Here is a 22,534-nt window from a genome sequence, read left to right on the forward strand (position 1 = left end):
GTTTACTCCCTCCTCTTGTGCCCGGATGGATTTCCAAAATTCATCGAGCCACAGGCATCAAAGATCTGGTGAGCAGGATGGAAAAGGTTGGAAGAGGAGGGGCTAGCTTGGGAAATTAGAACCCAATACACTAAAGAGCCTCCATGGCAAATCATTTCATCATGTTAAGGGAGTCAAATTAAATCTTAGCACATACTTCAGAGTCTATCTTCATTGCTCTGACAACAGAAAATTCTTTACATTTTTAACTAGCACATGAGTGGTGATTTCTGCCGTCTTTCTTTGGGAACAAAAACACGATAAAAATTAAAAATTAAAATCCTTTTTGTGAAGTGACTTGAAATCCCATTCACCCCAGGGAATTGGCAGGAGGTGGGGAAAGGTGCATTTGTCCCAGGGAGGGAGTAGGTTGGGATGTGACTACTGTCAAGGTTTAAATGACCAGTTTTCCAGAAAGAAGATGATGCTACCATGCTGGTTTCTGGTTCCACTCCAGTTTTTTCATCTCTAAAATGAGTTAAGACCACCTACCTCAGAAAGTCCTTATAGGGATTAGATGGGATAATGTCTATTAAATTCGTAGACTAGTGTCTGTGTCAAGTAAAGCATCTCTGAGTTTTCTGCAGCTGTGTCCTTGAGAGCTGGGGAGGATGAGAAACCCAGGTATTTAATTTTATTATTATTGTTGTTATATTTTATTTATTTATTTATTTTTTTGAGACAGAGTCTCGCTCTGTCACCAGGCTGGAGTGCAGTGGCACGATCTCGGCTCGCTGCAACCTTCTCCTCCCTGGTTCAAGTGATTCTCCTGCCTCAGCCTCCCAAGTAGCTGGGACTACAGGCATGCACCACCACACCCAGCTAGTTTTTGGGGTTTTTTGTATTTTGTGTTTTTAATAGAGATGGGGTTTCATCGTGTTGGCCAGGATGGTCTTGATCTCCTGACCTCGTGATCTGCCCGCCTCGGCCTCCCAAAGTGCTGGGATTACAGGCGTGAGCCACCGTGCCTGGCCTCAAGCTTATTATTAGGTTGGTGCAAAAGTAATTGCGGTTTTTGCCATTGAAAGTAATGGCAAAAACCACAATGACTTTTACAGCAATCTAATAATTGTCTTCTGGTCCAACCTTCCCTTGGAGATACCCAGCAGGAGGTACAGGACCATTATTGTTCCTAGACAAAGAATTAAGAAGAGTTAGGAACATGCACAGTTACCCACAAGGGACATTTGAATCCCACTTGCCCTCCCTTCATTTTCTGCTCAAGAGATAATATATAATAGTAATCACCATTATTTCATGGATGCCTACTCTGTGTTGACCATTGTATTGTAACAATTGCAGCATCCTAACTACCCTATGTAGTTAGTTACTTTATCCTATTTTCCCCATTTTTTTAATATGAGACCTTGACAAGTCCAAGAATAACATAGACTTGCCAGGGTCTCATCTAAAAAATGAGGAAAATAGGCTAAAATAACACAGTAGAGCTGCACTTGAACCTCAGTCCATCAGACTCAAAAGCCAGGGCTTTCTCAGCTCTCCCTTAGTTTCTTCCAACATGGAACATTCAGAGATGATGTACCATTAAAATAAGCACTTGGTGCTTTGGGCCCAACACAGGCCTTGGCTCTTTGGGAAGTACAAGAGAAGTGGAAGTTAGGCAAGGAAACCTGCCTCTAAAAAATATTTGCAATTGAGGTGTTTACTGTAGAAGACAGAATTATGCAATTCAGCATCAAATACTAGTGCCTAATAAAGATTTAACATTATGTCACGGGTAATAAGAACAGTAAGTCCCAGTTCAGGGACCAACTTAGATGAGATAGCTTTTTATTTTGCCTAATAAGGACATTCAAAAACAACTACCAGCATCTTTTGATATCATCATTTCAGAGAAAATAAAGGATATTATAATACCACATGAAAGAAACAAGAAGGGATAAAAGTCTCCAGCGGAGAGTGTGTGGAGTCCCTCCATATCAGGGCCCCTCCTTTCTTTTCTCTGCTTTCTGCCCTGGGAGGCTGACCTATGCGGGCTCCATTAACAGAGGCCCTGGGCGTTGTGGTTTCCAGTGGGGTTTACTCATAGAGGTGCTGGGAGCGGGAGGAAGGGAGAAGTGTGGAGGCAGGTATTTATTCCCTGTTGCTTCCCTTCAGGCTGGTCCCTTCAGGCTGGTGGCATCCCTTTAAGGAAGAGTCATTGTGTTTGGTAGAAGGGTCTTCTCTATTCTGGTAATCACTCCCACCCCGCTGCGGCCCTTTAGCCCAGGAGTGGTGATGGCTGAGCTGCTCTAGCCCAGGTTCCTGTACTGTGTATCTCTTATGCTTCCTTTACATCCCAACACCTCTGTCACTTGTTCCAGTGTAAAACCTCCCCTTGAATTATTATTACTATCATTATTATTATTGAGACAGGGTCTCAACTCTGTCACCTAGGCTGGAGTGCAGTAGCACAATCATGGCTCACCGCAGCCTCAACTTCCTGGGCTCAGGTGATCCTCCCATCTCAGCCTCCTGAGTAGCTGAGACTACAGGCACCTGCCACCATGCCTGGCTCATTTTTGTATTTTTTGTAGAGATTGGGTTGTGCCATGTTGTACACGCTGATCTTGAACTCCTGGGCTCAAGCAATCCACCCACCTTGGCCTCCCAAAGTGCTGGGATTACAGGCATGAGCCACCGTACCCGCCCCCCAACTTGAATTATTATTACTCAAGTATTCCATTGGTTTCCTGTTGGGATTCTGACTGATACAAGGAGAGTCCTTGAAATCTAGCAAGTTTAGCTTAATGAAGCTTGACTGCATTGTCCCCATTTTTCTCATTTCACCACTGACCAGTGAAAGCTTCATCTTGTTTGATCCATATTACCATCCTGTCTTTTCTGACTTTCTTGGATTCCAAGTGGCAACTACTTATCTGTAGTGTGAAACCTTTTTACTCCCTCTGTAGATATCCCATTAGCAGAATACACTAATGTGTAATGGGGAGAACAGTTGGGCAAACTGATACGTACCTCAAATTGCAGTGTGTCTGAGGGAGGCTTGAAAGCAAGGGAGTGGCCAAACCACCCAGGCTTCGAGGTGGTACATTCTTCCCCCTACCCGTCTCCATTGGTGCACACCAGAGGCACATGCACCTGCCAGGAATGGTTCCGTCAGGACACAAGCTGAAGTGGTTGTAGTTAGTCTGTCTAAAAGTTGACTCTTAACAGAGTTCCTTCATTTTTAATTTCTATCTTGATTAAAGTTTGCCACCCTCATGCAACTAGTTGGACTAGTATTTCGGTGTCACAATTTATTTAGCTAATACCTCATATTGTTGTTTTTGTGTTCCCAACATTTATCATGTTTCAAATGCTACAAAGTACATTTTGAAAGCCTGGGATGTTCAGGGAAGATTGAGGTGAGTATGCCACGCTTTCCTGTTCTTGTTCCATCCCCTCCTTGCCAACCCGTCTGATATTACACTTGTGCATTTATTGTCCTTGGGACGCTAGGTGATTATAGCTCTCCTTACCAATGATCTGTTACTGGGTACAACATAGTATGATAAGAAAAGTTCATGTTCTTTCTCCGGAGGGATGCCATATTTGTAAGGATATAGGTTCAGCTGTGTGTAACAGAGACTCATATATTATAGTTGCTTACATACATTGGGAGTTCATAAATCTCTTATCATGGTACAGACGTAGATGGCTCACAGGGCTAGTGTGGTGGCTTTGCTCTGTGAGGTTGTCTAGGGACTGGGCTCCTTTTTCTCCTGAGCAATTTGCCCTCATTCTTATGGTCCAAAGCTACACTTATTCCCTTTGAGGGAATTACATCCGGGAAGGACATCACTAATACTCACATCCTGTAGTCATAATTTGGTCACGTGACTGCACCTGGCTGTAAAAGGAAGCAGAAAAACGACGCCTTTATTCTCCACCCAGCAATTTAGCAGTTTATTATTAGAAAGGAAGAATAGATATTATGGAGAGGTTAGCCACAGTTGGGAAGTGTTAAAGTCTCCTTGTACCAGGCAAGATATTTTCTTACAAGTAAGTCAAAGGGAAGGCTGTGCAGTTCCGCTGAGCTTGAGTTGACTCTGAGGCATCCAAATTGATAACAAGGGACTAGAGTGTGGATGAATTTTTGGAACCAAACAGTACAATGTAGTCATGGGCTTTAGAGGTGAGCATTGGAATCCCCATAGAGAATGATTTCTTTAAGGAGTGATATGCAGAGAAAGAAGACCACATCCCAGATTGCATCTAAGTATATGTTTCATACATTTTCCCAGTTGGGAGATGGAATGAGGAAGAAGAGAAATTGAATAAAGCAAAGAAATGTAGAGGTGATAGATGTTGGGTAGGTGTTCTCCAAGGGTCTCTTGCATATGTACACATCTTGTGAGCAAAGCCACTGACTGTCTGTGTTCTGGACTGTCTTTTCAAAGATCTTTATATAGTGAATAGCATTGGAAGACAAAGGTAGTGTTTTTCTTTAGAACAAGAGCAGGCATGCTTACTGTCCGGTATTAAAGATACAGGTTCTCGGCCAGGCGCAGTGGCTCACACCTGTAATCCTAGCACTTTGGGAGGGCGAGGTGGGCGGATCACGAGGTCAGGAGATCGAGACCATCCTGGCTAACACGGTGAAACTCCGTCTCTACTAAAAATACAAAAAATTAGCCGGGTGTGGTGGCGGGCACCTGTAGTCCCAGCTACTCGGGAGGCTGAGGCAGGAGAATGGCGTGAACCCGGGAGGCAGAGCTTGCAGTGAGCCGAGATGGCACCACTGCACTCTAGCCTGGGCGACAGAGCGAGACTCCGCCTCAAAAAATAAATAAATAAGTAAATAAATAAATAAATAAATAAGATACAGGTTCTCTATGCTCAGGACTCTTCTCCGGTAGTGCACCCCATTGTGTGAAAAGGTATCATCTATCCCTCTTCACATCTCCTTTTGGGAATTGAGTATTAAAGAACCACCACAAATGCTGGTACATTGACTATTGCTATTACTGTGAGTAATAAGCCATTTTTTGTCTCTGGCCAGGAGTCTCATGGCTTCTGCCAACATCCATGAAACTGGCAGGTGAACTTGGACGTCTGCAAAAAGGGTAAAAATCTCAGACCCTTCACAGTTCTTAACAGGAAGGAGAGTTTCAAGTCAAAATTAGGGTTGTTCATTACCAAATGCTACAAAGAAGTTAAAGAAATTGAAGAATAAGAAAACGCCTTGGGTTAGTGACATAATACCATGGCTCTCAAAGTTTCGGACTCAGGACCCTTTACACTCAACTTATTGAGGGCCCCAAGGAGCTTTTGTTTATGTAGGTTATACCTACTGATATTTACTACAGTAGGAATTAAAGCTGAGAAATAATTTTAAAATATCTATTAATTCATTTAAAAATTATGACATCCACATGCACAAAAATACATCAAGCTGAACCTCATAACTTATACACAATTAAGTGAAAATGGATCATATTCCTAAAAGTAAAATGTAAACCTATAAAACTTTTAGAACAGAACATAGGAGAAACTCATTATGACCTGGGATAGGCAAAGAGTTCATAGATATAATGGCAAGCCACAATCCATAAAAGAAAAAAAATCTAACTGGACTTAATCAAAATATAAAACCTTTGCTTTGTGAAAGACACTATTACGAGAATTTTAAAACAAGCTACAAAATAGGAGAAAGTGGTTTCAAACCACATATCTGACAAAAAGTTAAAAGAACTCTCAAAACTCAAGTGTAAGAAAACAAATAACCAAATGGGCAGAAGACTTAAACACACATTTCACCAAAAAGGACATGCAGTTGGTGAGTTAGCACCTGAAGAAGATGTTTGACATCATTAGTCATTAGAGAGATGACCATTTAAAACACAATGAGAAACTACCACATACATATTAGGATAATAATTATTAATTATTAATAATCAATTAACAGTGATAGTGTCAAGTACTGGCAAGGATGGGGAGCAACTGGAACTCTCATGCATTGCTGTTGGGAATGTAAAATGGTACAGCCACTCTGGAAAACAGTTGGGCAGTCTGTAGAAAAATTACATCCATACTTACCATATGACTCAGCAATCGAATTGAAAATATGGGTTCACACAAAAACCTGTGCGGGCATACCTTAGAGATAATGCAGGTTTGGTTTCAGACCACTGCAAGAAAATGAATATCGCAATAAAGCTAGTCACATGACTGTTTTGGTTTCCTAGCGCATATAAAAGTTACATTTACACCATACTGTAGTCTGCTAAATGTGCGTTAGCAATATGTCTAAAAAAAAAGTACATACCATAATTTAAAAATACCTTATTGCCAATAAATGCTAAAGATCATCTGAGTCTTCAGCAAGTTGTAATTTTTTTTGCTTGTGGAAGATCTGGGCTTGATGTTGATGGCAGCTAACTGATCAGGGTCGTGGTTGCTGAAGGTTAGGGTGACTGTGGCAATTTCTTTTTTCTTTTTCTTTTTCTTTTTCTTTTTTTTTTTTTTTTTTTTTTTGAGACAGAATCTCACTCTGTCACCCAGGCTGGAGTGCAGTGGTGCATTAATGGTTCACTGCAGCCTCGACTTCCCGGGCTCAAGTGATTCTTCCACCTCAGCCCCTGAGTAGCTGGAACTATGGGTGTGTGCCACCACACCTGGCTAATTTTTGTTGCTGTTGAGATGCAGTTTCGCCATGTTGCCCAGGCTGGTCTCAAAATCACAATTTCTTAAAATGCCATGCATTGGTTGACACTTCATTTCACGAAAGATTACTCTGTAGTATGCAGTACTGCTTGATTGGATTTTACCCACAGGTAGAATTTCTTGCAAAATTGGAGTCAACCCTCTCAAACCCTGCCACTGCTTTATCAACTAACTTGACGTAATATTCTGAATTTTTTGTGGTCATTTCAGCAATGTTCACAAATCCCAGCACTTCGGGAGGATGAGGAAAGAGGATTGCTTGAGGCTAGGAGTTTGAGAGCAACCTAAGCAACACAGTGAAACTCCTCTCTAAAAAAAAATTTAAAAATTTAGCCAGGCCTGTAGTCCCACCTATTCGGGAGGCTGAAGTGAGAAGATAGCTTGAGGCCAGGAGTTCAGGCCATATGGTGCCAATGCACTCCAACCTGGCCAACAGAGCCAGACCCAACTCAAAAGAACAAAAACAAAACAAAACAAAAAAACATTGTTGACAGCATCTTCACCAACAGTAGATTTTATGTCAAGAAACCCCTTTCTTTACTCATTCATAAGAAGTAGCTCCTCTTCATCTGTTCAAGTTTAGTCATGAGATTGCAGCAATTCATTCACATCTTTGGGCTCCACTTCTAATTCTAGTTATCTTACTGTTTCCACCACCTCTGCAGTTACTTCTTCCACTGAAGTCTTAAATTCCTGAAAGTCGTCACCTATGAGGGTGAGAATCAATTTCTTCCAAACTTCTGTTAATATTGATGTTTTGACCCACTTTCATGAATCTGAATGTACTTAATGGCATCTAGAATAGTGAATGCTTTCCAGAAGGTTTTCCGTTTACTTTGCCTAGATCTATCAGAGGAATCACTGTGGCAGCTATAGCTTCATAAAGTATATTTCTTATATAATGATACTCGTAAGTCAAAGTTACTCCTTGATCCATGGACTGCAGAATAGATGTTGTGTTAGCAGGCATAAAAACAACATTCATCTCTTTGTACATCTCCATCAGAACCTTGGATGACCAGATGCATTGTCAATAAGCAGTCATATTTGTAAAGAAATCTCTTATTCTGAGCAATAGGTCTCAACAGCAGGCTTAAAATTTTCAGTAAACCCTGCTGTAAACAGATGTGCTCTCAATCCAGCTTCGTTTTTTCATTTATAGAGCACAGAGAGCATAGATTTAGCATAATCCTGAAAGGCCCTAGGATTTTCAGAATGGTAAATGAGCATTGGCTTCAACTTAAAATCACCAGCTGCATTAGCCCCTAACAGAAGAATCAGCCTGTCCTCTGAAGCTTTGAAGCTGGCATTGACATCTCACTATCTATGAAAGTCCTAGATGGTCTTTTTTGCCCAATATAAGGCTGTTTCATCTTCTATTGAAAATCTGTTGTTTAGTGTAGCTACCTTCAATTATCTTAGCTAGATCTTCTGGAAAACTTGCTGCAATTTCTACATCAGCATTTCCTGCTTTACCGTGTACTTGAAAGTTACAGAGGCAGCTTCTTTCCTTAAACCTCATGAATCAACCTCTGTTAGCTTCCAACCTTTATTTTGCAGCTTCCTCACCACTTTTAGCTTTCGTAGAATTGAAGAGAGTTAGGGCCCTGCTCTGGATTAGGCTTTGGTTTAAGGGAATATTGTGGCCTGTTTGATCTTTCTACCCAGACCACTAAAACTTTCTCCATATCAGCAGTAAGTCTGTTTTGCCTTCTTATCATTTGTATGCTCACTGGAGTAGTGCTTTGAATTTCCTTTAAGAGCTTTTCCTTTGCATTCACAACATGGTTAACTGGCGCAAGAGGCCTAGCTTTCAGCCTCTCTTGGGTTTTGACATGCCTTCCTCACTAAGCTTAATTATTTCTAGCTTTTGATTTAAAGGGAGAGGCATGGGACTCCTACTTTCACTTGAACACTTAGAGGCCATTGTAGGGTTATTAATTAGCCCATTATTGTTAAGTCTTATGGAATAGGTAGGCAGGAGGAGAGGGAGATAGACTGGGGAAAAAGGCAGGTCAGTGGAGCAGTCAGAACACAAAACAGTTGTCAGTGAAGTTTGCCACCTTATATCTGCATGGTTTGTGGCATCTCCAAACAATTACAATAGTAATATTAAAGATCACTGATCGGCTGGGTGCGGTGGCTCACACCTGTAATCCCAGCACTTTGGGAGTCTGAGGCGGGTGGATCATGAGGTCAGGAGTTCGAGGCCAGCCTGACCAACATGGTGAAACCCCGTCTCTACTAAAAATACAAAAATTAGCTGGGCATGGTGGCACATGCCTGTAATCCCAGCTACTCGGGAGGCTGAGGCAAGAGAATTGTCTGAATCCCGGAGGCAGAGGTTGCAGTGAGCCGAGATTGCACCATTGCACTCCAGCCTGGGCAACAGAGCAAGACTCTGATTAAAAAAAAAAAAAAAAAAAAAAGATTACAGATCAACATACTAGATATAACAATAATGACAAGTTTTGAAATATCACAAGAATTACCAAAATGTGACCTGGAGACACAAAGCGAGCACCTCCTGTTGGAAAAATGGGGCCGATAGACTTTCTTGGCACAACTTGCTTCCCACAGACTTTCAATTTGTAAAAAATGCAATATCTGTGAAGTGCAGTAAAGTGAAGCACAATAAAAAGAGGTATGCCCGTACATGGAAATTTATAGCAGCTCTGTTTGTAATCACCAAAATTGAAACAACCCAGATGTCCCTCAGTCAGTGCGTGGATAAACAAACTTTGGGACACAAACATACCATGGATACATAAGAACTCTGCAGAAAGGAATAAGCTATCGATACAAGCAGGGACATGGATGGATGGATCTCAAAGGCATTATTCTTTGAGGCTGCTTTAAGAAGCAGCCTCAAAGATTTTGTACTGTATGATTCAATTTATATGACATTTTAGGAAAGAAAAAACTATACCAAGAACAAATCAGTAGTTGCCAGGAGCTGGTGGGGAGTGGAGGGAGAGGGTGACTACTAAGAATTAATATGAGGGGTTTTGAGGGTGAGGGACTAGTCTGTATCCTGACAATATAGTCGTGGTAGTTATATGAATCTATCCATGTGTTAAAATTCGCAGAACTGTACACCAAAAAAGGAAATTTTACTGTAAGTTAATTTAAAAATAAAATTAAATAGCAATATAAACTCATTATGTAAATGTAACGCACTTTTTATGAAAGTTAACCATATTTTCAAAAACAACAAAAAATTAGTAAGAAAAGTGGCATTGTTTTACATTTTTTGTAAATCTCTTTACTGTCTAGCTTTATATAGAGAGCGGAGTTCTCATATCTCCTTCTGCATTCACTCTGTTGTGATATCACATGTCACATCGTTTCTGGAAAACCCTACTATATATACACTTGAAAGAGGATGAGAGTGAAAAAAGCCAGTAATGTCTTAGTAGTTTTAGGATCATTGTTTTGACCCTGTGGACCATCTGAAATGGTCTCAGAGATTCCCGAGGGTTTCTGAACCCACTTTGAAAACCAATGATATAACACATTGTTCCAAATTTTATTTTCATAGCATCTTGACTTTTATTTTTCTGGCTATATCCACATGTTCCCTGTGTTTACTTAATGCCTATGTTCAAATTAGCCCTTTTTTTAAACTTAAATTTATTTAAAGAGGAAACTTGCTATATCTCCTATAAATAGAAAACCAGTACCACCTTCCCATAAATAGTAAATACAAAACAAATAAGCAATGAAAAACTTAATATACATTTTAAAAGTTTATTTCTGGGCCGGGTGCGGTGGCTCACGCCTGTAATCCCAGCGCCCTGGGAGGCCAAGGCAGGCAGATCACCAGAGGTCAGGAGTTCGAGACCATCCTGGCCAACATGGTGAAACCATGTCTCTATTAAAAGTACAAAGATTAGCCAGGCGTGATGGCGGGCACCTGTAATCCCAGTTACTAAGGAGGCTGAGGCAGGAGAATCGCTTGAACCTGAGAGGCAGAGGTTGCAGGAGCTGAGATCGTGCCACTGCACTTCAGCCTGGGCTACAGAGTGAGACTCCGTCTCAAATAAATAAATTAATTTAATTAAATTAAAAGTTTACCTGTGAACCATCTAAAATCATCTCTGCATGCCACGGTTTGGAAAACACCAATGTAGAGAAGAAATAACAATGATCATGATAGCTAATTCTGACATGCTACTTCATTTGTATCAACCCATTGAGTCCTGGCAATTACTGCTGGACAAAGCAGACAGAATTATTATACTGTCTTTCTACAAAAAAAAAAAAAAAAAGAAAGAAAAAAAACTTTGAAGTACAAGGAGGCTGAAGAAGTTGCTCAGTGTTCCACAGCAAGTAAATTCCGGGGCTGGAATTTGAACCCAAGCAATCTGGCTGCAGAGTCCAAGATGCTGTCTTGGCAGATAGGAAACCTGGATCTTTGTTCAAGTCCTGCCGTCAGTTGGTTCTTGGACATGTCACTGAAACTCACTGTCCTCATCAGTAAAATGAGAAAGGTGAACTAAATCAATGTTACAAGTTTAAATGTCTGGCGCCCACGGGGGCCAGATAGTTAAGGGAAAACTGGACTGAATACAATGCAATAGGGAATGGTGGGGATTTTACATCTTGTCTGAAGAAGGCAGCTTCTATCAGTTTCAACTGTTTTTTATTTTGATTTTTTTGGCCTTTATTTTATTTTATGAGAGAAGATTGAGGTCTGGGTATTTTTGCCTAAAGTTTTCCAAGTTTTAGAACACTTGGAAGGGCCCGCCATGCACATGGGCTGACTGGTTTGTGACTTCTTGACTGGGTGAGCTCCTCTTGACTTAGAGGATTTATGATTAAATGAGCTGTTTTTGGACAATGGTAGAAACTAAATCCAAATTACAGAAATAGGCAGTTTAAAACAATGACGAAAGAGGATAAGGACTTAGAACGTGGCTCAACACAGCTTACATAAATATTGATTAAGAGCTGGGTTAATTGAAAAGCCAAGGTACATTAATAGAATAACAAAGTGTATTTCTTTGTGTTCCTTTTGTGTTGTATTAGAGTAAATCAGCAATATTTATCCAGTGCTAATTCTCAGTTTGCAGAGAGCTAATGTAATCATGAGATGAGCTTATTGAAATTCTTTTCTTAGACATAGAGACTTGCCCAAGAATGGTGAGTATTAGGAACTTTAGTCAGCACTTGCTCAGAATAGTAAATGCGAACATGTGATTTATGCCATTGTGTGCACAAAGTAATGTTTCCTGAGACATTTTCTATATATATGTTAGCTAGTTTTTGTTTTCTTGTGGTGGGAGAGGGGTGTTGGCTTGCTGTTTCCCCCTCCTCTCCTTATCAGATTTCCTTCTATGGCATTTGACAATGTTGCAGGGCCAGTTTCTCTGTGAATCCACAGTAAAACATACTGGTGGTTTCACAATTAAGCCAAACTTGGGTTTATGGCTTATGCATGTTTATGTGAATTCCTGCATTTGTTTTTATGTGTGTGTGTGTATTCATGAAAGATCTGTTTGAGAGAGGGAGAAAAAGGGAGGACAAAAGCTATAGACTGAATCATAAAAGATGGGTTTATTCATTAATGACATCATAAGGATAGTATTTTCTCTTGGTTAATAAACTATTTGTTTGGAGGGTGTTGTAAGCCATCCAGAGATAGTCATGCCATTTCTTGGAAAAGATCTGAAGCAACTAGTAATTGAAATGATAATCATTTGATCAGAGAGCTATTTGAAAATAACACTCATCTACAAACTTGTCTCTTCTGGGAAACCGTATTTAGTCAAAATGTTGCCAAATTCTCTTTTTACTAATGTTGAGACTGATACACCTAATTATTTTCCAGTACATTCTAAACTTGATTTCTGGTGTCACCTGTCCAGAAGCTGTTCCCATATGCTTTGAAACAATATCTAGCCTGACTTTGTTCTGACATTTAATAATCACCATGAAATAGCTATAAAATGCATGACAACTACAGATCTTTTATTTCAAGAGGATGGTGTGGTGAATCTGAGGGAAATCATCCGTTGAAATGGTACTTTGTAATGGGCCCCATTGTTTATAAAGTACTCAAATTTTTTCTTGAGCGCACGATAAAAACACAGTTTCCACTTTGTCTCCCATTTAGTGGTAGTTCATATTTAATCATGATAAGGGAAAGGATTCCATTACTAAAGTTTTACTTTTCATTTTTGATAGAGTATTTGTTACTCTGCTGCTGCCTAATAGACTTTCTTCTCAGAAGCAGCTTGGAACTCAATGAGGAAAATTGAAATTTTAGATCCTACCTTAAAACATCAGAAAAAAAAAAAACAAAAAACCCTCAACCCAGGGCTTCTTATTATGTGAAGCTTACCCTAATAACCTTTTTTTGTTCGAATTGGAGAAGAGTGTGTGTGTGTGTGTGTGTGTGTGTGTGTGTGTGTGTGTGTGTGTGTGTCGGTGGGGCAGGGGGAGGAGGAAAAAGTCACGTTTAATAGCAAAATTAGCCAAAATCAGTTGTGAATTCCTTTTGTTTAATAGCTTTGAGACATCTTCCTGTTGTTGTTTGTCAAAAATATTTCTAAGATTTTGTAATCTTAGGGGTTTTCACAGCCAAGCTTTCTTCAGAAATGTGAAATAAAAGAAATGAAAGAAGTCAGTTCAAGTTGAAATGTCAAATGCTTAAATAACTTAACTTAAAACCCAGTGAGATGATCTTCTTGAGCCTTTTCCAAAGAATCTTCGGGTGAAGGGGCCTCCCTTTGTGCCATGTATGGATGTCTATTAAAGATCTTGCTGAATTAATTCTGAGTCAGAAAAGTTGGTTGTTTCCTAGAAGCAATTAGAGATGCTTAACATTCAAATTTATGATCCAGAGGAGAAACTTGCATTTCAACTACTTCTCTTAAATTCAAAGACTTTTTCCTCACTCACCCTCTCACCCTCTACCCCATCTGTATTAAAAGAAAAAATCAGTTCATTTCTCAGCTTACAAAGTTTTTGAGAAACATGAGAATGTGTAAGTTTCTTTCAGTGGGAAGCACATAACATTTATGAAGTATTTCTTTTGGGATTACATCACAGTTTTATTTAATTTTTAGGACAAAAGTTAAATTCAATATTTGTGTATAAGCCAAGGGAAAATGTACCATAAACATAGGAATTTGGGGGTGAGTCAGAGTTCCAAGAATCCTAGATTTACTTAGACCATTTATGTAGAGACAGGCTCACCATTAGTCATCTAGCTTTCACTTTTTACATTTGCAATTAATTACACCTAAAAACTAGCTTTCACCCAAGTGGTCAGCTAGGTAGAGTGTGAACTTGGGCAATCAACATTAAAAATGGCTTATTAGAATTACTGTTCTATTTTTGGATACTTTCTAATTGTATAACAAACATAAAAATTATTCCTTAACTAAACAACTAGCAGTGAAAAACCATTGAAATGAAGTGAGTTACTAAAGATTCTGTGTCACCAGAATGCACACAGTCTCCTTGCATTAGGTTAAACCACTCACATGGCATTTCAGATGGGCCTTGTGGAGAGTGGATCATTTCCCTCAAACCTATAAATAACGTTTTTTGTTCTTCCCCAACCACCTCTTGTAGGATGAAGTCATTGCTGTTTCCGAAAAGGTGATTGTGAAGCTTGAAGACCTGGTCAAGTGGGTACATTCTGATTTCTCCAAGTGGAGATGTGGCCTCCACGCTGGACCAGTGAAAACTGAGGCCTTGGGAAGGAATGGACAGAAGGAAGCTCTGCTGAAGTACAGGCAGTCAACCCTAAACAGTGGACTCAACTTCAAAGACGTTCTCAAGGAGAAGGCAGACCTGGGTAAATATGACTTGTAATTTTAAATCTAATGTGTGGGCGTATATAGTAACTTTTCGGTTGTAGATTTTTCTGGAAACGCTATCATTTATATATAAATGTATTTCAAATTTCTTTAACCTCAAAGGGTCCTAAGAATATGGATGGAGAGATGACTGGATGGGTAAGGGATGAGTGTTACCTGTTGGATCAAAGGACCTTTTATGTATGGACCCTTGTGCTGGGGTGATACAGTGGTTCTAAACAATTTTCAGTGTGATGTCAAGGCATACAATTTAATTAGAGCACCTAAAATTGAATTAATAAAGAGTTTAAATACTTGCTATAAGTATGTAGTATGACATCTATTAACACCATGTCCCAATTTCATGTTTTACATTGAGTGGAAAACAAACTGAGGAAAAGGGATGAGTTCCTCAATGTGGAGCAAGAGAACAATGTCAAGCCAGGGGATCCACTGGTTGGCAACCAATGGCATAGGTTTGCTTGATCTTTTAGTGTTCAGTGGTACCATCAATTTTATATATATATATATATACATATATATATATATATATATATATATATTTTTTTTTTTTTTTTTTGCTTCCTTCCCTCTTCCACTGCAAGTTTAAAGGAGAACTTGGGCTTTGGAGTAGTTGTGCTGATTGGTGTTTACATACTAACTCTGCTGCTTACTTAGCTGTATGGCCTTAGGCAAATAATTTAACTTCTAAGCCTCGGTTTCCCCATCTAAAAAATAGGGGAACTTTACAGGGTTATTGTGAGATGTGAGATAGAAGGGGTAGAGCACATCGACTGGCATAAAGGAGGGGCTTCATAATTAATTCTATTGCTTTTTCTTAACACTTTCTTCTCCAGTGACATTGTGTGTCCTTTCATTGCTTTTTTTTTTCTTCTGTTTGTATTCCCGTGTCATTCACTGATTTATTCTCCTAGCATTGTTCAAGACGAAAATTGTTGTCCTCTGATTTAGACTAGTTATTTCCTCTTTAGGCAAAGAGGAACTGCACTTTAACATATTAAGGCATCTTTTTCTTTCATTTGCGCACAATGCTGATTTTTGCAGTCCTATTTTATGCCTTAATGTGACAACTTCCTGATTTTTTTTTTTTAAACCCAGAACTTAACTATTACAACAAACCTAGGCAATTTATTTTAATTGGCATAAAGAGACTGAATAACACCAGTAACTGACTGTGGCTTTCATGTGACCCTGGTTTGTGATGAGCTGTGCTGTGTTTTGGGAATAGCATTAATATTTTCTTGCAGTTTGAGTTTAACTATCAACAGTTTCCTGGCATCTTTTGGTTGATGTCAGACAGTAACATTTTAGATATGGCAGCCTGATTGTCACCTGCACATTTAGAGAAAATTATTAGACTAGTGGTTTTCCTTCTAAAGCCAAAGAGTTTTTTGATAGTCTTCCTATATATACTGTTACACCCCCCAGTTTTGTGAACACACAATAACTAGTCTTATGACTTGCGGTAATGCTGAATAATACATCTGTTGTGTTACTTTCCTAATGTATGATCTAAGTTGTATTACCATTGTCTTATGTTTTCCTTAACATTAAAACCTTTCTTTTGTTTGTTTAATTTTGTGTGTGTGTGTGTTATGGAATATACTGTTACTAATAAAAAATTAAACAGGAAACCCACAGGGGACAAAAGGATGTGTAGATGGTTAAGCTTGATGTCACACATATAAACAAGAGTATTTATAGCAAGGTTTATGTTTAAAATTGTGTTTAAAATGGATAATTTATTAATGAACAGGAAAATAAGTCTAATTTCTTAATTCCACCCAAAGAAATAAAAGGTTGATCCTCCTGGATTCTAAAAAAAAAAGAAGGTCCGTATTCTACCTTTTTGCAGTTGATTCCAGAAGAAATTGGTTTATAGTGAATATTCACAGTATTTGCAGGTGGTTTGGCCTGGAAAATCTAGATGAGTGGTTTTTAAATTTAGTTGCTTATTAGACTCAAGAAAGAAATTTAAAAAACAATACTGATTACTGAGACCAGCTTTTCTAGATTCTTCATTCAGTAGGACTAAGGAAAGGCCAAGGAATGTGTATTGATAAAAAGGTTCCTGGCCGGGCACGGTGGCTCACACCTGTAATCCCAGCACTTTGGGAGGCCAAGGCAGGTGGATCACCTGAGGTCAGGAGTTCAAGACCAGCCTGGCCAACATGGTGAAACCCCATCTCTACTAAAAATACAAAAATTAGTCACGTGTGGTGGCAGGGGCCTGTAATCTCCGCTACTTGGGAGGCTGAGGCAAGAGAATTGCTGGAACCTGGGAGGCAGAGGTTGCAGTGAGCCGAAATCATCACGCCTTTGCACTCCAGCCTGGGCGACAACAGCGAGACTCTGTCTCAAAAACAAAACAAAACAAAACAAAACAAAAAAGGTTATTAGGTTGAGTCTGATTTCGTTTGTTTGTTTTGGTCTCATTTTGGAGACAGCATTATGATTAGTGCTGAAGAAGGGAAAATGATCAACAGGAGAGTTGATTGGGAGGCTCTCTCCTGGGGCACAAGAAACACCATGTACTTAAAAAATTTTTAATGTAAAATACCCCTTTAAGGATAGAATTTAGGGCCTTGAAATTCTACTCAGTTGCTATGAACTGTGGGGAATTTGAGACAAATAGCTTTTGTAATTGGAATGCACACTGTGTTGTAATAATGTGGAAAGAGAAACAAAAACTTTCCTTAATGTAATGAGTTTCCATTATCTGCCTAATCTAAGGTTTGTAAGTCTACATTGTCAGGATTTATATTGAGGAGATAGGGGGTGTCATTTTCTGTACACATTCCTGTCCCCACAACTTTCTCTTCAGCCTCTTCTATAACATCAAAATATTTGTTGTCTGTACTTTTTTCTCCGCAGTGGTTTTCTTATCTCCTTTTCTGTTGGTCACACTGAAACCACCTCCAATACCACATTGTTAATGGAAATTCACACACTTATTAGGTTTTTCCTTCTGTAGAACCCTTCCAACTCCTCATTGTTCTTACCAAAGAAAGAAGATGAACTGTGAGATTATTTGAGGCCCACCCCCTTTTTTTCTGGTGGAAGTAAGCAAAGAACGGAAAGATCTCACCTTTCTATGGATAAAGTAAAACTCCAACATGTTGTCGTTTTTTAACTGAGTTATTTCATAATGTTGAAACATGAATAATAACAAAATAATTAGATTGGTTCTTAGAGAAGGGATTTTAAAATATAAAAGCTCATTAAAGCACTTTTCTTGCTTAGTGTTTAGGTAGAATAAGTTCGCTTTAATTCCAGTTTGTGTCACTTCCTGTCTCTCTCTGAATAGTAAAAAAAAAAAACAAGAATGTTCTCACAAATGTGTGTCTGCCAACAAATTAATACTCCACAAAGAGAAACTCTGCCCCACATGGCAGCTTCCAATAAATGCTCTGATTCAAATCACAACTCTTTCATTTTTTTTTATCCCCTTCCCCCTTGAGGGAGCACATTTAGACAATATTTGAGGATGTCATCTTTCTGCTTTTTAAAACTCTCTAGAATTTTCATTTAAGACTCTTAATGGTTGATGACTAAAACTACAGATCTGGATAGTGGAAAAACTAATAATCTTAAAAAACACTTCTGAAATGTGGTAAAGTGCATTCATTCTCTTCCCTCCTCTTTGTCCTTTTCAAAGAAAGAAAGTTCAATATGAAACCAATGCAAATTATGACTTTACTCAGTGAGATATTTTACCTTCTTTCAGACTGTTTCATACTGAAGTTTATTAAAAAAAAAAAAGAAAAATAACTATGTTAAAATAGGAGGGTTAAGGAATGTATTATTCATAAGCATAATGAACACAAGAACCTGTTTTTCCAGAAGAATTGGGTTGATTAAATCATTCACCACACAAGCCTCTAGTTATTTATTTTTGTCTTTAGAATTACAGTACTTAGCTTTTATAATAACGTGGACTTGATACCCATATTTGGTATGGCAGTTGAAAGTAGTCAAATGAAGAATTATTTCATTTTACGAAATTTTTAGCAAGTAAGGAATATAAACACTATCAGTTAAACATAGCAAACTTGCATTTTTTATTCCTTGGGCTATAGTTTGAAAAAAAAATCAAATTATTTTATGTAACACTGATTCTTACAGAGTTCCTTTAAGCAAAGTATGAAAGCTGCAGTGTAAGCTTTATTGGCCTATAAATATGTCATTATAGTTGGACTACATTTATATGCTTTGGATTGTTGTTTAAGCCAAGAAAATATGTCTCTACAGGTTGACTTTTTATTGAAGCCCTTTGAGGCATACAACAGAATGTATTTTAGGCCAAGGTTATTAAAACAGCATTTTCATTTTTTTGCAGCAGACTCATTGTCAATTATGCTGCCACAAACTGTCTGTGGATGGGCAGTTATGAATGGTTTCATCTCCAAATGTGTCTTTAGAAAAAGAAAGAAAAGATAGAGGAGTCTGAGCTGAAACTGAGAAAAAAGACCCAAAGATTATGTGTGGGGGTCTGGCTGAATTTAATGATGGGGGTTCCCTCAGTTCAATTTCTGTTTCTAAATCTGTCCCATCAAATTGAGAAAGAGTAGCTTCCCCCTTTCTTCTGTTGCTGGGACTTTCACTGTACTTTTTGGGAGTCAACAGTATGGTGGGGTTAAAAGAGCAGAGGGTGGGCTGTCAGGAGAATCTTGGCTCTACATGTAGATCTGTCAACACTGGAAAAGTCACTGGAAGACACTGTATGATTTTTTACCTGAGTGCTCTCATGAATTTACTAGGATTTGAAGACATGCCTCTTATTGGAACAATCCTTCCTTCCTTTCTAGACTTAAATTTTATGTGTATGTATTTTTTGTTTTGTTTTTTTTTCAGTGAAGAGAAATAACTTTTATTAATGAGAGCAATGAATTCTTAATTCTCAGCCACAAAAAAGATAAAATACAATGAGATTTTCAAATGTAAAATAAAATATCTGTACTCACATCATTGCTGCAGAGATAAAGTGAAATATTATACAACTCTAAGGTGACATGAAAAGAACACAACTGTTCAACCAAATGGCTCAAAGTAGATTTAAATTTTATGTGTATATTAAAGAGTCTTTGGAAGGTATTTGTTGTTTATATTTTACTTTGGATTGCTGGTTTCACTCTGCCATTTTCCATAACACTGCAACTTGAGAAGTTTCTTAAATGATATATTGTTTATACATTCAGCTTTGTTTTGTCTAAAATGGGCAATAATATGTACCTGGCTGTTTCTCATTGGATTTTTGAGAAGACCAACTGAGAACAAATTAGTTAATATCTATGGAAACATTTGTGATACTGAAGTCTAAAGTGATATTATTAGTACATTATTATTATCAGAAGCAGGTTCTGTATGATAGGGAGCCATGTGGTACAAGGTTAGCTTATTTGTCCCTTTTGAATTTCCCTAATCACACACACATTCTAGTAATTTAGAACAGGGTTTACTCTCATTACTGTCTCCCTCAATAGAAAACTATTATAAAAGTCCTTCAGGTTTTTGCTTGTTTATATGTATATATATAAATACATATTATATATGACTATTATTTTAATATATATTTATTTCAAATAATAAATGTATGTAATATATACCATATAACATAAACATTTTATATATTTATATATTAATATATATTTATATTTTATAAACTTTTATCCTCCTGAAAATTCTGTCAAAATAAACTGAGCCATAAGTGGCCAGTTGTATAGGATCTCTCAAATACTCTTGGTTAAAAATTAGCTGTAGTTTTTGCTTGGAGATTCTGGAGGCCTCGTATTGCAAATGGTTGTTTCAGATCACTTTTGAGTTTGATATGTCAGGCAGCTTCCTGAGATGTGGACATGGGAAGGATTCTCACTTTTTGTTGAAGAAAACAATATAAATGTCTGTAAGAAGCATGCTAAATGCTGACATCTTGTCATAGAGACTTTTCACTGCTAATGAATTTACTAGGCTTGGAAGACATCCTTCTTACTGGGACAATCCTTCCTTCCTTTCTAGATTTAAATTTTGTATGTATATTAAAGAGTCTTTTGAAGGTATTTGTTGCTTGGATTGCTGGCCTAAGTCTACTATTTTTCTTAACACTGCAACTTGAGAAGTTTCTTAAATAATATATTGTTGCACTATACTATTCATGAATATCATGAAGAATCCTTACAGAACAACCTTCTAACTAAAACGAATTTGGGCCAGGCGCAGTGGCTCACGCCTGTAATCCCAACACTTTGGGAGGCCAAGGCGGGTGGATCACAAGGTCAGGAGTTCAAGATCAGCCTGGACAACATAGTGAAACCCCATCTCTACTAAAAATATAAAAATTATCCGGGCATGGTGGCATGGACCTGTAGTCCCAGCTACTCAGGAGGCTGAGGCAGGAGAACCGCTTGAACCTAGGAGGCGGAGGTTGTAGTGAGCAGAGATCACATCACTGCACTCCAGCCTGGGCAACAGAGTGAGACTCTGTCTCAAAAAAAAAATAATAATAATTTGGCCTTTATAGTATCCTTAAGTTCAACATGGAAACTAATTACATACGAGACTTATCAAAGACTTGTAAAGATACTTTCCAAAGGATTTTCTCTCTGACAATATTGTTGTGTTAACCATGCATTCGTTAAAGAATTTTATCATAGCCCAATTAACATTGGAGGAGATACTCTCCAAGTACCCACATGACTCTTCAAGAGATTGCCTCATGCCGTTATAACGTGACAACCCAAAGGACTTTTGATGGAGTACAAGAATCTGCATCCAAGATATTCAGAGTTTTAGAACAGCTTATTACCAGTATATCTTCTCACTTTCTTTCTTTCTTTCTTTTTTTTTTTTTTTTTTTTTTTTTTTAGACAGGGTCTCACTGCGTTGCCCAGGCTGGAGTGCAGTGGTGCGATCTTGGCTCACTGTAACGTCCTCTTCCTGGGTTCAAGCAATTCTCCTGCCTCAGCCTCCCAAGTAGCTGGGATTACAGGTGCCCGCCACCATGCCCAGCTAATTTTTGTATTTTTTCAGTAGAGACGGGGTTTCACGATGTTGGCCAGGCTGGTCACAGACTCCTAAACTCAAGTGATCACCCGCCTTGGCCTCCCAAAGTGCTGGGATTACAGGTGTGAGCCACTGTGTCAAACCCAGTATGTTTTCTAAGAAACTAGGAATACATATGGTTATAACACATAGGAATAAGATTATTCATTTCATTTGAAATTTAAATTTTGGCTTGACCATCTAATCAAATAGTTGAATATTGCCTTGCAATAGTGGTAGAATGAGTGAATAAAAGTGGCTCAAATAAGTAATATTCATTTATGCTGTCTACACTCAGCCATCTTGGCTATTCCTGCTAGAAAAGAGGTCTTTGTGAAATCTAACCAAGTCTGAGCCAATCAACAGCTGGTCATTGATAATGCTGCCCAGGTACTTGTACTGCCATCACTCATGAAGGCACAATCCAAGTTAAGACCCTTTCATTTGGAATTACTGTTGACCTGAGGATTTTCTAGTGTTTCCTGCAGCCACGAAAGCTTCTTAGAATTCCAGGTTCATTTCTTCTTCTGATGACGGACTGAAGATGGACCATCAGCTGAAAAGAAGTTTGTAGACTTTTAGAATTTATTCCTACTTTTCCATTTGGAGATGTCAGGGCAGAAGTAGAAAAAAAGTGAAATTGGAACTTTCTGTGCTATTTTTAGTATCCAGGCTACCAGTATTTACCTCTAGGATACAATGTATGCAAAAGGAGTAATGGAGTACAAGAATCTGCATCATGCTTTTCTGAAACTCTTTATAGAATTGTCAGGCTGGAAGGGGCCTTCATGAACATTGTTTTCTCCTCTTTTTCCTTCTAACAGTCGTCAGGCCTCTCTTTTCAGTTCTTCCCTAAGATGTGCTTTCAGAATCATCTTAGGATACACTTTAGGTGATTTTTTTTTTTTTTTTTTTTTTTGAGATGGAGTTTTGCTCTGTCACCAGGCTGGATTCGGATC

At 38.5% G+C, this 22,534-nt stretch overlaps 1 protein-coding gene across 6 annotated transcripts in view; it reads left to right on the top strand.

Moving 5' to 3' along the window:
- ARID5B (AT-rich interaction domain 5B) overlaps positions 1 to 22,534 on the top strand; it is a 195,635-nt gene that overhangs the window by 24,720 nt on the left and 148,381 nt on the right. For all 6 annotated transcript variants that reach the window (XM_003830323.5, XM_063607428.1, XM_034930641.3 and 3 more), the window contains one exon: positions 14,290 to 14,515. In XM_003830323.5, the coding sequence (XP_003830371.1) occupies positions 14,290 to 14,515 (226 nt within the window). The remainder of the gene's footprint in view (positions 1 to 14,289; positions 14,516 to 22,534) is intronic.

This window comes from Pan paniscus, chromosome 8 (assembly GCF_029289425.2).
Source record: "Pan paniscus chromosome 8, NHGRI_mPanPan1-v2.0_pri, whole genome shotgun sequence".
In the NCBI taxonomy this organism is placed as follows: domain Eukaryota; kingdom Metazoa; phylum Chordata; class Mammalia; order Primates; family Hominidae; genus Pan; species Pan paniscus.